This window comes from Lampris incognitus, chromosome 2 (assembly GCF_029633865.1).
Source record: "Lampris incognitus isolate fLamInc1 chromosome 2, fLamInc1.hap2, whole genome shotgun sequence".
NCBI classification, from domain to species: domain Eukaryota; kingdom Metazoa; phylum Chordata; class Actinopteri; order Lampriformes; family Lampridae; genus Lampris; species Lampris incognitus.
In genome coordinates, this window is record NC_079212.1 from 114953352 (window position 1) to 114970774 (window position 17423).

A 17423-nucleotide genomic window follows, 5' to 3' on the forward strand; every position below is an offset into this window, starting at 1 on the left:
CAGCACAAACAGGCTCTAACAGGTACTATTTAATGAAGATGCCAGTTGGGGACCTGTGAGGCGTCTGTTTCTCAAACTAGAGACTCTAATGTACTTATCTTCTTGCTCAGTTGTGCAACGCGGCCTCCCACTTCTTTTTCTACTCTGGTTAGAGCCTGTTTGTGCTGTCCTCTGAAGGGAGTAGTACACACCGGTGTAGGAAATCTTCAATTTCTTAGCAATTTCTCGCATGGAATAGCCTTCATTTCTAAGAACAAGAATAGACTGTCGAGTTTCAGATGAAAGTTCTCTTTTTCTGGCCATTTTGAGCGTTTAATTGACCCCACAAATGTGATGCTCCAGAAACTCAATCTGCTCAAAGAAGTGCCCATCCAACCAATCCAACTTGTGGGAGCTGCTTCTGGAAGCGTGGGGTGCAATTTCTCCAGATTACCTCAACAAATTAACAGCTAGAATGCCAAAGGTCTGCAATGCTGTAATTGCTGCAAATGGAGGATTCTTTGACGAAAGCAAAGTTTGATGTAAAAAAAATCTTATTTCAAATACAAATCATTATTTCTAACCTTGTCAATGTCTTGACTCTATTTTCTATTCATTTCACAACATATGGTGGTGAATAAGTGTGACTTTTCATGGAAAACACAAAATTGTTTGGGTGATCCCAAACTTTTGAACGGTAGTGTACTTTGATTGCATTTACACATCTACATTTCATATGCAACTCATGGTATTAATACGTCACTTTCAGTGTGATCTGTTTTAATGTTTATGCTCATAAGTTTTATTTGTTTTGTTTGGTCTGATGGCTGGGACGCCATCAATTAAAGAAGGGGTAGATGTAAGGTAGTAATGTAAATCCGCCACAGGGTGGCACTGTTACGCTGTATGTTCCCCTGGGAATGCCGCAAATGGCGATGTTTGTCCCTCTTGCAACACCGTACCCCTAGTTCTTGTCCCGGGCAAAAGGCTACGTTGATCAAATGTTTTTTGTTTGTCTGCCGGAAGCTGTGAGTATGATGAGGCCAGCGGCCAGCTGATTGATGAGAGGTGAAGTGTAAGCGAGTGCCAGTAAAGTGTCCAGGTCTCAGCCACGATCCCAAGCCTCCGCCTCCTTCCTTTTCCACGCAAACATCATACTACAACAAACACAACGCAGAGTCCCAGGGCGTGTAGGGAGACGACGGCCGAACGCAAAGTGCGGGTTACATAACAATAAACTATAGCTCTATTAATAGAGAACTTCCTTCCAGTTTCAAATAATGATGGGTAAGTATATGGTAGGTAAACTACAGAGCACACTAAACAGAACAATGAATGTGATGCACAGCTATCAGCAAGTAACGTCAGGCTACCATGCACGAGGCTAGGCTAACGGTATATAGCACACACACACACACACACACACACACACACACACACACACACACACACACACAACAACAACCGACGTAACGTTAAACACTCATAGAAACCCATGACTTAACTTTTCCCGTAACACACATTCATTTCTAACTTAAACACGAAATAGCACCCTACTTACTGATAGATCTACTCTACGGGACACAAAAAACAACTGTAGAGCACATCCATTAACGTTAGTTTTCTGTTTTCAGGCGAACTCATACTGAAAGGAAATGCCGTTATGACAACATGGGCTGGCACCGCATCACTTCCTTGCAGGAGCAATAACCCTTCCGCCAGTAGGTGGCACTATAGTTTCAAAATAGTAATAACAGAAATGACAGGAGTCAGCACATGGACATAACATAACACATGATCCCCCCGGTCCCTCATGTCCATATCCCAGCATTACAATATTTACTATATATATATATATATATATATATATATACCAGAACCACCAAAAACTACAATGGTAACCACTAATTTATCTTAGGCGAATCTCTTTTTCTTATCTTTCTTCACTTATCTTTCACCGCACTTCGAATACTTGGAGAAGTCAAGTATCAGAAAGGCTGAACTGGTGTTCTCTGATTGGTTAGACGGGTGTCAATCATTTTCAGGTCGGGGAAAGAGTAGGTGAAGTACTGGGTTGGCATTAAAATCATATCATAAACCATAACTGTCCAATCAACAACGTGTAAGGTACTTTTCAACTTACATTCACTTACATTGGGTTAGTGAAGCAGAACACTCCTCTGTGTCACCTGAGGAGAGCGCTGTGTTGCACAATGCCCACGACACTTTTTTTAACAGTTTTTTTTAACAGTAAAACTTTTTTGTTTGATTCACAGGGAAAATAGTCATTCTAATGAAATGTTGGCATCTAAAAAAGATGTTTTATGTGTGTTGTGTTTTTGTTTTGTTTGTTTTTTGGTGAAGCACTGCTTCACCTGTTGTCTTATAGAAACCTTCCTGATAGAACTATATACTTCACAGTAGTTATGAATTTAAAATAGATTTTTCGGGAGAATTTACAATAGCAATCTAATACACTAGTGTGTGTGTGTGTGTGTGTGTGTGTGTGTGTGTGTGTGTGTGTGTGTGTGTGTGTGTGTGTGTGTGTGTGTGTGTGTGTATACTGTAAGGCACATTATATTTGTTATGCCCGCGCCGCCTCGTCCCTGTACCCTGTTCCTTATTTCCATTTCAAGGAGTTGGCAACCCTACGTATACCCTTTACTCACATTATGAGTTTTAAAGGAGTTAGTGTAATAGATTCTCCAGAGTTTAATTGTCAGGCGGGCCCAGCATAATTTTACAGAGGGCGATGCTGGCAGGTGTTTATAGGTAACGCGCCTCTCTCCACCTCTCCACCTATGTCGTTCTTTCTATACACAGTACTTCAACTGTCCACGCAAAATTTCGTCTTTTGGTGTCACCCGCTGGCTAAGAAGAATACATAATTCGTCAAATTTCAGTCTTAAGGGTCGCAATTTTGAAGTGGATACTTTCGGGTGTATTGTGTGTTTTATTTTACTTTTATTTGAATATACCTTTCAATTAAATTCAAATTCCAGTGCCAACCACTGCCCATCTTTTCGAACCTTTCAGTAGAATACTCATAGGAACTAATGTCATTATAGTCTAGTCATCTACCCGGACGTTGTACGTGGTTGTCCCGGTGCATGAACTCGGATTTGACACGCCATTGTAGGAGATAGTTTGTAACGTACAAGACTTTGTTAACTCTTGGCTGGGTCCTCCTAGCTGAGTTATAAGCCTGTTCAACGTAGTAGAATCACAGAAGAGAACCGACACAATGGCTACAGATTCCTGGGCCCTGGCGGTGGACGAGCAAGAAGCCGCGGCCGAGTCGGTACGCAGCACAAGCTAACGATAACAGCCATTTACATAAACGAACGCCCTGGCCTTTGTGGTACATGTACTCATGTAGTTACTCGATGTTAACTTTAGTTTTTTTTAATTATTATTCGAACTTGTTTTTCTACCTTTTAAGCAAATTGTCTCTACCCAATATCGGTATAGCGTTTTTTGAGACCTAGTCACTTTGTACAGAGACGGCGTAGTTGGTCGTGGTTGCTATAGTGCCGGCTAGCTAGCGTTAGCTGATTTAGCTGGCTGCGAACAGAAATGCTGCATTCTCTCTCTCTATCCCTGTCTCTCTCCCTCTTTCTCTCGCTCTCTCTCTCACACACGCACGAGCTGTAAAAGCTTCAGTTAGCTGTAAGCTAGGTCATGATGCAAGAGCTTCTCAACAAAAGGTGTCTTGTCAAATGAAACTCATGTCGGCGTTTAATTGATGCGGACCCACATCTAGCTGATCATTCAGTGTTTCAAGTCATTTATTTCGTATATTCATATGTTTCTCCTCCCAGATTGGTAACTTGCAAATTAAAGAGAAACCAGAAGAAAATGGTAAGTACTCAAAGGCATAACATTTAAGGATCATAAAGACTGTAATATCTACAATTTCCAAAGCAATGGGATAATTCCATTCATGACACAGGTACCTCTGCAAATACAACAGACTCTAGCAGTGAAGCAGCGAAGACAGAATCGGATGGGGGCAACAAGGCCACAGATGATGATGATAAAGGTGTGTATGTTTTTTAGAGAAGCACATATCACTTATTTATTACTTAACCACATTTTCATCCCCTGGTGACCTAGTCAGATTATCTGTGGCCTTGGATTACTTCGCTGTCTTTTCAGTCCCGTAGACTTAAAGTAGTTGTGTAAAATGCTGAGTTACGTCTTGTTTTTCCAGAGGACAAAGCAGCCCAGTCCCTGTTGAACAAGTTGATCCGTAGTAATCTTGTCAACACTACCAACCAAGTGGAAGTTCTGCAAAGGGATCCGAATTCCCCACTCTACTCTGTTAAGTCATTTGAAGAGCTCCGACTGTGAGTGAATTTACCAACCATCTATTCACCCATCCATCTAACTATCCATTCCTTAAAGCTCGAGTTTGACTAAATTGATCTCTTCTTGCTAGCACAGTATTCATGATGTGTTCAAGGAACACTAATGCAAATGGGTAGACCAAAACATCTCAGTTATTGTGCAACATCTGAGTGATGCAAGGATAGTTAACTTTAAACCCCTATAAAGCCACCAGTTTAGAGTGTCTTTTCATTTGGCTGTTAGTGAAATTGAATTTTTGGAAAGAAACGTTTCCTGATGACTTAAAATTTCTCCAGAACCATAAAGTCACAGATATGAACTCTCCAACAAACAATCCAATCTCTATCAAAACATCCTTAAACATCATAATTAATCCTCTGCTCCAGTGTTTATACTGTGGCATCTGTTATAATTTTATTGTTTGTTGTTTATAAAGGCTGTTGTATGCTTTTGTGTCACTTGGTGACTCCCGTAGGCTATGGAAATATAAGCTATAAGTGTCTTTATGCATGCTCAATAATCCAAGTAAGAAAATCACAGAAAGTTGAATACAGTGCTGTGATTGCAACCATTCCCAAACCTTCTGTGAAAAGTACACATTGCCATTGAAACTAGTTAATCCTCATGGCAAATTGCATATGAGACCGATTGTTTGCAGTCGTTATGCCACTGTATTGTTTACAAGGGTGGGGATACCTGCAGTCGGTTGAGACTGAAGAGGTCACGTAGACGAGTAATGAAATGTTTCTCTCTCAATAAACATTGTGTCCCGATGAACTGAGTCAACTTTCTACGATAAATTATGATTGGTTTTGCCAATATTTCAGATAGAGGCAAGCAACATTACATTTTGGGGGAAAAGGTGTTCAGTATAATTAGTTAATCTACTTTTGCAAGAATATGAATAATACAGTGCCTTGCAAATGTATTCAACCTCCTTGACAATCATCACTCTGGATTATAAAAGATACTCACACCTCTGATCCTGAACAATATTGTTTTTGTGAACCCATAAGCTTAACAGCATGTTCTCAAAGCCAAAATAAGTTAATGTTTTGCTGACCTTTTGTAAATAAATTAAAAACTAAAATATAGTGCTTGCATAAATATTCAACCCCACATATCAATACTTTGTATAGTACCCTTTTGCTGCAATAACAGCCATGATTCTCTTGAGATTAGTATGTACAGGCTTTGCACAGGCTTTTTTCTGGAGTGATTTTTGCCTATTTTTGGCAGAATTTGTACAGGTCTTGCAGGTTGGTGGGATGGCGCCTCTGGACTGCGATTTTCAGTCTGTGCCACAGACTTTCAATGGGGTTAAGGTCCAGACTTTGACTTGGCCACTCCAAAACATTCACCTTTTTGTTGCTGAGCCATGCCATTGTTGCTTTAGCCTTGTGCTTAGGATCATTGTCCTGCTGGAAGTTGAACCTTCTCCCAAGCTTCAGTTTTTATGGCAGACTGCAACAGGTTTTCTTCTAATATTTCCCTGTATTTAGCTCCATCCATTCTTCCCTCAATTTGAACAAGGTTCCCAGTGCCTGCAGATGAAAAGCAATCCCATAACATTATGCTGCTGCCGCCATGCTTCACTGTAAGGAGGATGTTTTTTAGGGCATGAGTAGTGAAGTTTGCGCCACACATAACACTTTGAGTTTTGGCCAAAAAGCTCAACTTTCATCTCATCTGACCACAAAACCTTTACCCACATCCTAACTGGGTCTCTCTCATGCATGGTAGCAAACTCCATGTGTGCTTTTATATGCATAGTTTTGAACAACAGCTTCTTTCTTACCACCCTCCCATACAGGCCAGATTTATGGAGGAGCCCGTGATATGGTTGACTCATGCATATTTACTCCAGTTTCAGCCATTGACCTCTAGAGCTCCTTCAAAATGATTGCAGGATCATCTGTGGCTTTCCTCACCAGCCCATGTCTTGTTCAGACACTTAGCTTTGAGGGACGGCCTGTCCTACAAAGCGTCTGGGTGGTGTGATACAGCTTCCACTTTCTGACAATGGATCCAACAGTGTTCCATGGGACAGCCAAACACTTGGATATTGTTTTGTATCCTTTTCCCACCTTGTGCATTTTAATTACCCCCCCCCCCGCCATTTTTCTCCCCAATTGTACCCGGCCAATTACCCCACTGCCGAGCCATCCCAGTCACTGCTCCGCTCCACCCCCTCTGCCGATCCAGGAAGGGCTGCAGACTACCACATGCCTCCTCCGATACATGTGGAGTCGCCAGCCGCTTCTTTTCACCTGACAGTGAGGAGTTTCACCAGGGGGACGTAGTGCGTGGGAGGATCACACTATTCCCCCTCCCCCCACGAACAGGCACCCCAATGGACCAGAGGAGGCGCTACAGCGACCAGGACACACCCACATCTGGCTTCCCACTTGCAGACTCGGCCAATTGTGTCTGTAGGGACGCCCGGCCAAGCTTGAGGTAACAAGGGGATTCGAACTACAGATCCCCATGTTGGTAGGCAACGGAATAGACCGCTATGCTACCCAGACGCCCTCATTTTAATCACTTTGTCTCTTACGTATTAGGCTCCTTTGTCTTCATTTTCTGATGGATTTCACGCTCGGCTTATGAACTTGGGCTCACAAAAATAATATTGTTCAGTAACAGATGTGTGAGTGTCATTTATAACCCAGACATTAGTGATGACTGTCAAGGGGATTTAATACTTTTGCAAGGCACTGTAACTTGTCTGAAGTTTTGATATTTTGATAATTTTTTCATCAGCAAACCTCAGCTGCTTCAAGGCGTGTATGGCATGGGCTTCAACCGACCTTCCAAAATCCAAGAAAATGCCTTGCCCATGATGCTAGCTGAACCGTGAGTATACAATATACTTGAAATTACTCTAATTCTAGTCACATTAAATTGACTCAGGATTTTCTGAAGTCACTGACCTAGGTTTGTTTATTTGTGGGATTTTGATCATTATGAGTTTATTTGATATTTTTTGATATTGTGTAATTCTTGAACTGGTAAAATGTTAATTTCCATTTCCCTTACTTAACTTTCAAGTGAAATTACCTCCCAATTAAAGGGGTACTTCGACTTTTTTTTTTTTTTTTTTTTGAGCTGAATATGCGTTGGTATGGGCCTAGGATGGTGGGAATGAGTGCTGTCATGACAAATTAAACAAAATATTAGACTCATTATGACCACTTTGAGGGAGAAAATCTATGCTTTTTCTTGCATCCATGGAAAAATGCACCTTATGATCGATCAACCCACTCTGAATTGCCCTCATAATATGGGGGCATCAAAGATGCTGAAACCCATGTGGTAGGCGACATAGTTGGCAGCATGACCACTTTGAGGGAGAAAATCTATGCTTTTTCTTGCATCCATGGAAAAATGCACCTTATGATCGATCAACCCACTCTGAATTGCCCTCATAATATGGGGGCATCAAAGATACTGAAACCCGTGTGGTAGGCGACATAGTTGGCAGCATGACCACTTTGAGGGAGAAAATCTGTAATTTTTCTTGCGTCCATAGAAAAATGCACCTTATGATCGATCAACCCACTCTGAATTGCCTTCATAATATGGGGGCATCAAAAACGCTGAGACCCATGTGGTAGGCGACATAGTTGGCAGCATGTTTAGACTAATAAAATATGAAGCGAGTAGAAAGTCAACATGCTGGTGTTAGCCAGCTAAACTTTCTGAGTAGACTTGTGAGAAATGGGGCGAGGTTTTTTACAGCACTACCACCTTTAACCCAGCCAGCCCACCCTCACTTTCCTCTTGCTCTCCACCCTTTTTTTTTTTTGCCTTTTTCAAATGTGATTTGGTGGAGACAGGCTAAGAATGAGCTCTTACTTATACTTTAAGTGAACATCCAGAAAAAGGCATTACCCAACTTGTTTTCACTTTGTGTTTCTGTTCTAATGGTCTACACCCTCTAGTCCACAGAATCTGATTGCCCAGTCACAGTCAGGAACAGGTAAAACCGCTGCCTTTGTCCTGGCCATGCTGAGCCACGTAGACCCCAACAATAGATACCCCCAGGTTAGTGCCAAAATGAAAGTGCTCAGGCGAAGGCCTCGATGTGCTTCCTCCTTTGTTTCTTGTGCACTTAATGTCTGTTCTTTTATCTATCCCATTGCATGAAATATCTTCTGAAAGCTGTTATCTGTCTTCTTATGTATTATCTGAAGTACTTTCACACAATTCAATGTTGGCAGCCAACTGTCAACTAAGTCATGGCTGTGTATGTAAATGAATAATATATGGGAAAAAGTAAATGTTCTTCAGCCTGAGAGAAATATGCAAACAAACCTATCCAGCATGTGTTACAGCTCTTGATAAAATGGCACATTAAATGACCTTGCATGCTTAGTTTGGCACTTTTTGGGTAGGTGTTGGGGGTTCTTCATATTTTAGGCATTTTTCAACTACCCTAGAAAAGGCTTTGTTAACTAGTAAGAATGGCTAGTTAGCATAAAAGTTTTTTGTTGTTTTTTTTTTTTTTTTTTTTTTTTGTCCAGTAAAGTAAATTTGTCCATTGTAAATAAAAAGCTGGTGAGAAGTGACTAAAGTTCAAAATATCAGTCCATCTGTTCATGAATTCCTATTTCGGGATTTTATTTGAAATCCTATTATGATAATAACAATCGTTGAAAAAATAAACTATCCATTGCCAGGACACTAAATGGGAAACTTGATTTTGTATTTTGTTTGCAGTGCCTATGTGTGTCACCCACCTATGAGCTGGCACTTCAGACTGGCAAGGTTATTGAGCAAATGGGAAAACATTACCCTGAAGTCAAGCTGGTCTATGCCATCAGAGGCAACAAGTGTAAGGCTGTTCTTCTCTTCACATATCTGTCTATTCTCACTATCTATACTACTCACTATCCTCACTACTACAACTTCTGAGAGACATGATCGTGTAACTATATCCAGCAAAGTTCATTTCTTCTTAATATTGGTATGATGCTTACCCACCTATCTGCTTATCAAAATTTGCTTGTTGGTCCATTGTCATACCTGGTGTGTTAACTCAAACATGTTTGAAAGTGCTTTTAAACCTACTACCAAATTTTAAAATGTTGTAATTCCAGTTGCTATGTGGAGAAAACAATAGCAATGTTGCCAATCGCCTGTATCCTGCAAATGTCTGTTGTCGTGTAGCATAAGTTGAGGGAAATTTAGGAATATCGTAACATTTTAATGTGGAAGAAAGTCGTGTAATGTGATAATGGTAAAGTTATAGAGCATTTTGATGTTTGATCAGGATTTTTTATGTTTAGAAGCCACATTCAAAACAATGTTTGTTTTCACTTGAGAAATAAAAAGGGTTTTAACCCCCCACTTCCCCCCTTTTGTATCTATAGATCAAATGAGGGTGGTTAGCCATAAAGAAATAGAAAAGGACTACCATAGTCATGGCAAGCCACAGAATTCATATATAATTCACAGGGTAGAACCCTGCATGTATGTCTATGCCTGGGTCAAATTATGATAGCCTTGGTTTTAGAATGTTTTCGTATTGAAATTATATCAACAACTGCATTTTTGGCAGGAAGTCAGATATTTCAGTAATTGCATATACATGCAGTGTGAGACTTCTTTGGTCATAATAATGGTGTTGGTATATGTGGTGGTTTAGAGATTATAAAGATTATGACGATTGGTATTGCATTAGTATTGGGATGTTCCTCCTTGTGAAGGAGGTACCTGTACTGCATGGAGGTGGTGGTAATTTGTACGTGTGCTTATGTGTTTATTTCGTGTGCCCACCTCAGTGCAGCGGGGCATGAAGTTGCAGGAGCAGATAGTAATCGGCACCCCTGGTACAATGCTAGACTGGTGTCTCAAGTTCAAGTTCATAGACCCTAAGAAGATCAAGGTGTTTGTTCTGGACGAGGCTGATGTCATGATTGCCACACAGGGTCACCAGGACCAGAGCATCCGCATTCAGAGGTCTGAACACACACACACACACACACAAACTATGGTCCCAGAGAGAAGGAAAAAAAAACCTTTAATACACACTGATTAAAAATTCCTTAATGAATAAATGACAGGCGCTCCCAAGTGGAGAGCTAGTTAAGACTAGTTCTTTATACTAGCTGTGGTATCATCAAATAGAATGATATATTGGATTTGGTCCTCATAATGTCTAGTTCCATGCCTCCAACCGGCACTTTGATCCCAAGCAAAGTATGCACAAGGTCGATAGAGGCCTTAACACTAGAACGACCAGGATTTCACTCCTACCCAAAATGACCATGGGCTGTCAAAATGACCGCCGGTTTTTAAACTCCATATTCTGTAGAGATAGATACCCAATTTAGATATTAATGCATTACATATATTAGTATGTATGTTAGGAAACAGCTGACACCAAAATTAACATTTTAACAACTTCAATACTATTTTTCAAACAATTTAAAATTGCCGCTGTCCAACGTCTGTAAATAACTGCAATGCCTCATTGGTAGTCATGGTGTGTCTGAAACGGCATCTGCACCCAGACATGCTGGCAGTAATCAATCAAGTTTAGACTATTTCTCTGCACTGGAGAACGCTAGTATGTTTCTAGGACAGCAATCAACTTTGCGAAGGAAATGATACGACCAAGTCATAAATAGTGACATGACGCACATGATCACGCGCAAATTACAAGCTGTCTTTTTGATGGCTCATGGTCGTTTTAGGTAGCTCTTATAACTTTTTTTTTGGGTGCAATTGATCTAAAACTCATTTTAATGCAAAGATATGCAATTTTAGGAACGTTCAGGGAGCAGCAGGTCTGTATCTTTTTTTTCCCACAAAGTTGTTAAACTTGAAAATCCAAAACCATCAAAATGATGGCCTTGGTCATTCTAGTGTTAATAATAACCATTTTCACCTTTCCTAACCTGCAAATTTATTTGGGCTTTGCTCTCTCCTCGTCCCTGCCATCCAGGGTGCTACCCAAGAACTGCCAGATGCTGCTTTTCTCAGCTACCTTCGAGGAGTCTGTATGGAAGTTTGCCCAGCGCATTGTGCCTGACCCCAACATCATCAAGCTTAAGCGAGAGGAGGAGACGTTAGACACCATCAAACAGTACTATGTGCTATGTAACAGCAAAGAGGAGAAGTTCCATGCTCTCTGCAACATCTACGGAGCCATCACCATAGCCCAGGCCATGATCTTCTGCCATGTGAGCCTATGCAGATTGTTTTGGCTCACTCTTTCATATTGGCATTGTGTGTAGATGTCTCCCATCGTGAGGTGCAATGAAAAATACAGATTATATTTCATTAGTAAATAAGATTCTCAAATGGTTTTTCCATTAGGCATCAACTTTTTAAGAATTAAATTGTTAACTTATGTATTACATAGTACAGTAATCCCTTGATTTAGGCCTTTGTGACCTTATCAGAATGTTATCTCGTCGTCTTGTTGTTCATCCCACACAATTGTTAAAAACTAGTGCCATGGATGAAGATTTGTTGATGAGTCTCTCTTGTGTGGTTCAGACAAGGAAGACAGCAGGCTGGCTTGCTGGAGAGCTGTCCAGAGAAGGCCACCAGGTGGCACTCCTCAGCGGAGAGATGCAAGTGGAACAGAGGGCCGCTGTCATCGAACGCTTCAGGGATGGCAAAGAAAAAGTCCTGGTCACCACAAATGTTTGTGCACGAGGTAGGTGCCACATACAGCTTGGAGGATATTGTTTACCACATGCTTTCCTGGCAGTTAGTTTAAAAAAAAAACCCACAAAGGTCATTAGAAACTGCTTTACACACAAGGACCTCAAATACAGAACATGCTTTTTGTAATAAAGCATACTGTTTGTAAGGTATAGAAAATGTGGAAAAATGGGTTCAAAGGAGAATGAGGCTAGACGAAAAGAAACAAGAGTTTACACAATCAATATATGATTCAGTTATAAAGGATTTGAAATTTGGGGCACAACATCCATCCATCCATTATCCAAACTGCTTATGCTGCTCTCAGGGTCAAGGGGATGCTGGAGCCTATCCCAGCAGTCATTGGGCAGCAGGCAGGGACACACCCTGGACAGGCCGCCAGGCCATCACAGGACAATTTTCCATAAAATATCTTAATGCATATTGCGCAAAATTAGGGCTTCATTTAGTGCCAGTTCAAGACATTACTACATGCCGACATACTTTCTGAACAATGATAGGACAACATTTTCTCATTTTGTATTAGAGATAGGAGTAACAGCTATTTTAGGGGCTAACTAACTATTGTTAATAACAGTGGTTAGTTAGCCCCTAATTAACTTGCTGAAGCGTCATGTGATCTAGGCTGAAAGGTTCAGGCTACCGATTCCTGCATGCATGACAAACCCCAGATAGGCCCCTCCTCGCGGTATTGACTGGACTTCACTTGTGGAGTTGGCGTAACATGGGCAGCACTCAGCTGGCTAAAGCCTAACGGGACCACCGACTGGCGGCTATAAAAATCCCACACATCCCTGGCTCGTGAGTGCCTAACAAGTGAGCAGTCCGGATTCCCAATCCGACCATGACTTGGGTGCAACCTGTGGCGGATTCCATCATCTTCACTCTTGTGTTGCCATGGAACTAGATGCTCTGTGGCCAAGCAGTGTGGACCAGCGTCATGACCTGATCACCACTTTAATCAAGGCTTTAGCGAATGGCTCCAAGAGTTTGTTTTTTTTCCATCTCTTGGAATGGATCCTCGGACACGAGAGACGCCAACAACGACAACAACGTTAATAACTGGTTTAACCTTCTGTTTTCTTCGTAAACCTGCAAGGTTCCACAGTAAAAACTAAAGCTTGTGTACATGCGACCCAACACCCGTAAATTAAAAAGCATGCTTAAACAGAATGGGCATTATTGAAAAAGGAATTTATTAAACATAATTTGAAATAATTGAATAGCCATCTAATCCATTAGCAGTGCACACCCATCCATCCATCCATTATCCAAGCCGCTTGTCCCAACCGGGGTCACAGGATGCTTGAGCCTATCCCAGCAGTCACTGGGTGGCAAGCTTGGAGACACACTGTACAGGCTGCCAGGCCATCACAGGGCCGGTGCACACCCATATATGTTGTATAATCAAACGTTTGGGAATACATGATGGTTATACACATTTCCTTCCCCTCATTCCTCTTGCTTTCTGATTATGTCATCCATTTAGGAATCGATGTTGAGCAGGTTTCTGTGGTGATCAATTTTGACCTACCTGTGGATAAGGACGGTAACCCAGACAATGAGACATACCTGCACAGGATTGGACGCACAGGTCGGTTCGGCAAAAGGGGACTGGCCATCAACATGGTGGACAGCAAGTTCAGTATGAATATCCTCAACAGAATCCAGGAACATTTCAGTAAGGCCAACAGTATCTGCACACTCAATTTACTGTCATTTTATTGTCAAAGCATACGCACACCCATTTGTCAGGTTGATCACTGTCAAATTATATCTTCCCCCTCCCTGAACAACAAAAATGTGTCATCCCAAATGGACTAGTGATTTATGTGCTAGATGTTTGCCCCTCTGAGTAAACCTTACCATTTTTGTGTTCTTTCCCTCGACAGACAAGAAAATTGAGAAACTAGACACAGACGATCTAGATGAAATTGAAAAGATTGCCAGCTAAAGAGAAGAGTGTCATCAAACTTCTCCACCCTTCTTAACCCTCTCCAAGGACTGAATGCTCCTAATATTTTACGCTTTTATTATATTTTTTAGTTGTCAGAGGAAAGAGCGAACCCACAAACAGCATATGTTTACACATGGACATGTCGTATCTCGGATGTGTTGTTTTTTTGTTTTTTTTAATCTCTGGAGCATACCCAATTTCTCTCTTTGTACTTAATTTAATAAAACCTATAAGCTTTTTGTCATATATTGATGCTACAAAAGCAGGCGCGGTCTGCTGTTTTACTGTGCACAATATAGAAATACACCTGTGCTTGCCCTAGTGGCGGCATGATAAAAGCTGTTTCTGTACTCAGAGATTTTAATGTTCTTTTTGAGTGTTAATTGCAGCAGTCCAAACCAGAAAAGAATAATTTCTATGGTGCCACAGCATTGCTAGTTTTCAATGAACAGGAACATATTGTAACTGAATGTAACCTTGTCATGCAATTTACCATAGCCTTTATTGTGCTCTATTGTGACTACCAAAAGTCAAGAGTACAAAGGGTAAAGATGGGTATGCTTTACTGATTAATAATTTGATTTTTAATTATTAGGGTTGCATGGTAGATATGATTATGGTTGGGTTTAAAGGGTCTATGCAAACTATCATCAAACTGTGATAACTGTTATTGAAATTTTATCAAACTTTACTCACAATAATAAAAGAAAATCATCTTGAGAACCTCAGTTTTAGCATCAGGGTTTGTAGTTAAACGCCAAATAGGAATGCTAAAGAATACTAATTCCAAACCATGGATATACAAATACTACCGTTTCATCAGCCAACTACTTACGTCAGTTTTATCAGCTTAGTAAGTATTATGGCCATAATGCTCCATGAGTGGCTTAGAGCCACTGTTAAGGCATGGTCACACATGAGTGAAATTAACATTGGCGAATATTCGCCTCCCGTTGACTTCCGTTCTATGCAAGCGAACGGGACGAAGAAAATGTTCACTTCTGGTGGTGAAGGAAATTTGCATCTTTGCATGGTGTTCAGCTTTGGTGAACTTTGATCGGCGAAGCTGCAGCCTCAACCAATACTGAAGAAGAGTGTGTGGTTGACCCCACCTGGCATCACATCCTGCACTGCCCACATTCAGTAAGACGATACGAATTTCGCCTTGGCAGGCGATGGTCATTCGCCTGCATTCATGCATGTGTGACCATAGCCTTAAACTGCCATTGTCTCCATTATCTATCTTATGAACATGGTTTTAACACAATTTGGGTCTGATGTGATGAAGTCCCCTTGTGTCTCACTGCCCCACGCAATCTTTTAAATCGGGGTCTCAACTTTGACTTCTGACATTTTTTCCACCCAGGTTGTGCTATTTAGCTGTCATTTTTAAGGATTATGTGGTGAAATATTAACACAATGCCTTCCACAAGTGCATTTTATATAGATATATATAGGATTTTGTTATTGATATACAAAGACACTGGGCTCAGTATACTGACACTTGAAATTTTAATCCTATATTGAAATATGGACATCTTACATGATGTGTGAATTCTCTTTCCTCTTGAAACCAAAAGCTGATGTGACTTAACCAACCACAGGACCTATGCCAACAAGATTTACTATGTTACCCCAACATGGTCGCATGGACAGAAAATTTGTACTTTTGTACATATTTAAAACAATAAGTCGAAGAAATTGTTGCTGAATGATTGTCTGCCTGTCACTTCTAAGAAGTGCAAAACATTCCTTTCAATTTTGATAGATGGAGCACATTGTGTTCACAGTGAGCCTAAATCAGCAATTGCATAAATGGGTGACTTCACAAAATCGATAAAATATGGAATTAGTGCATTTAATGAATGCACTGGATCAACAAGGGCAATGATTGATCAATCTGAACCTTCTACAAACCTCCATTGGCTCCCACTGGTGCTGAGAAGCATGCAAGTGTGAGTGTTTCAATAGTCTGTTAGTGGGATTACTTGCCTAAAATAAGTGTACTCGATTAGCAGATGCAGCTAAATTATAAAGCAAGTGAGAGCTCGCTTATCTGATAGAGCAGTGACCATGTCTGCAAAATCTTTTTTGGATGTGAGGAAGCAGTGTATGCCGTTTTATTTGGACATTTGGATGTATGCTTTATCATGGGGAGTAATCTGAGTGCACTTCGTTGGTCTATAAAGAATACCACTGTATGGGACAGCCATGGATGCACACAAACCGCTTAGACTAATGGACTGAGCACCAAACATTTTGTATACCTTGTTCCCTTGCTGTACCTACCAAAAACCAGTTCATCATTGAATACAGACTAGTAGTTATATTACTTAACTGGGTTTGAGGCAAGTTGTGTCATGTGGTATACTGAAGGTCTTGAGTAGAAATGTCAGCTTGTTTCAGAGATATGACATTCTGTATCCGAGCTGCGTTCATGGACACAGTCGTGTATTTTTGATCAGTGTGCTGAATTAAAAGAACACATCAATGTTAATCTTTAGAGTCTGATACCTCTTGTACATCCATGTATACAATGTAATCCTTGCTTCCCCTTTTGTCTGTCCACTAAGGTATATTTTATTGTTCAAGATAGAGCCATGTAAATAATTACACAACACAATAATGAATCCATTTCAGTGACCTCGAGTGATTGCCACATTGGCACATAGAGCATACGTCCAATTTGGATTTTAAAATGAGAAGAACCGCATGTATATTGTCCTACATATATGAAAAAAAGAAAAAAATTTGTTGCTATAATGTGTATGCAACAAGAAAAAAACAGTCTACTTGAACCACTAGTCCTCTTGGTTTCCACTGGAAGAAAGCTGCTTTTCTGAGGACTAGATCTGGAGAAATTGGATAAAAATTGAGCAAATCGTCAATTTCCTCTGCAATAAGGTATCTAATAAGATGCATTATTAAAGGCAAATGGGAATGGATGAAAAAGAGGAAGGTTATGTAGTTTTTGATTGCAATGCATATTAAGCTGCGAGGGAACAGTAACTTCGTCATCCCGGGTAGCAAGATTACTTGCCATTATTTTCACCATTAGAAATATGAGTTGTAGGGATAACACTCCTTTAGCAGCCATAATACTGTGCAGTCTTCAGTGTATCTCTCAAATGCTGCCAAAACTATGCAGAACAATAACGGCCAGTGACGTCAATGTTGTACACTTTTTCTTCTTCTTTCGGCTTGTTCCCTGTTTCTCATGGGTCACCACAGCGGATTTTTGCCCTCCATCGCTTTCTGTCTGACGCATCCCTCTCCTGCAGTCCAACCCTCCTCATGTCCTCCTCTATCTGGTCTCTCCATCTTTTCCTTGTTCTTCCTTTTTCTTTTGCCAGGTATTTTCAGGTCAAATACCTTCCTTCCTATTTCGTCTATGCCTCCTCTCTGTACATGCCCAAACCATCTCAATCTTGTCTCTCTCAGCTTCGCTTCCATTCCT

General features: G+C 40.8%; 1 protein-coding gene across 2 annotated transcripts; it reads left to right on the top strand.

Moving 5' to 3' along the window:
- The first annotated feature begins 3079 nt into the window (after window positions 1-3079).
- On the top strand, window positions 3080-16833 carry LOC130108522 (ATP-dependent RNA helicase DDX19B). 2 transcript variants are annotated; one of them, XM_056275488.1, is made up of 12 exons: window positions 3080-3280; window positions 3801-3840; window positions 3932-4021; window positions 4193-4328; window positions 7093-7185; window positions 8274-8376; window positions 9052-9166; window positions 10116-10293; window positions 11282-11519; window positions 11839-12001; window positions 13499-13690; window positions 13902-16833. In XM_056275488.1, exons 1-12 carry the CDS (start codon window positions 3224-3226, stop codon window positions 13961-13963), a joined length of 1467 nt encoding a protein of 488 aa, XP_056131463.1. In that variant the 5' UTR covers window positions 3080-3223; the 3' UTR covers window positions 13964-16833. The 2 variants fall into 2 exon arrangements, with proteins under 2 accessions (XP_056131463.1, XP_056131465.1); XM_056275490.1 differs by having other exon boundaries at window positions 3953-4021.
- Window positions 16834-17423: the final 590 nt, after the last annotated feature.

Excerpts from the sequence above, each read along its gene's own strand:
- LOC130108522 (XM_056275488.1), top strand. The coding sequence starts at position 3,224 with ATGGCTACAGATTCCTGGGCCCTGGCGGTGGACGAGCAAGAAGCCGCG. Across the intron at positions 11,520-11,838 it reads AGGCCATGATCTTCTGCCAT|ACAAGGAAGACAGCAGGCTG; the intron begins GTGAGCCTATGC and ends TGTGTGGTTCAG. Across the intron at positions 13,691-13,901 it reads CAGAATCCAGGAACATTTCA|ACAAGAAAATTGAGAAACTA; the intron begins GTAAGGCCAACA and ends TTCCCTCGACAG.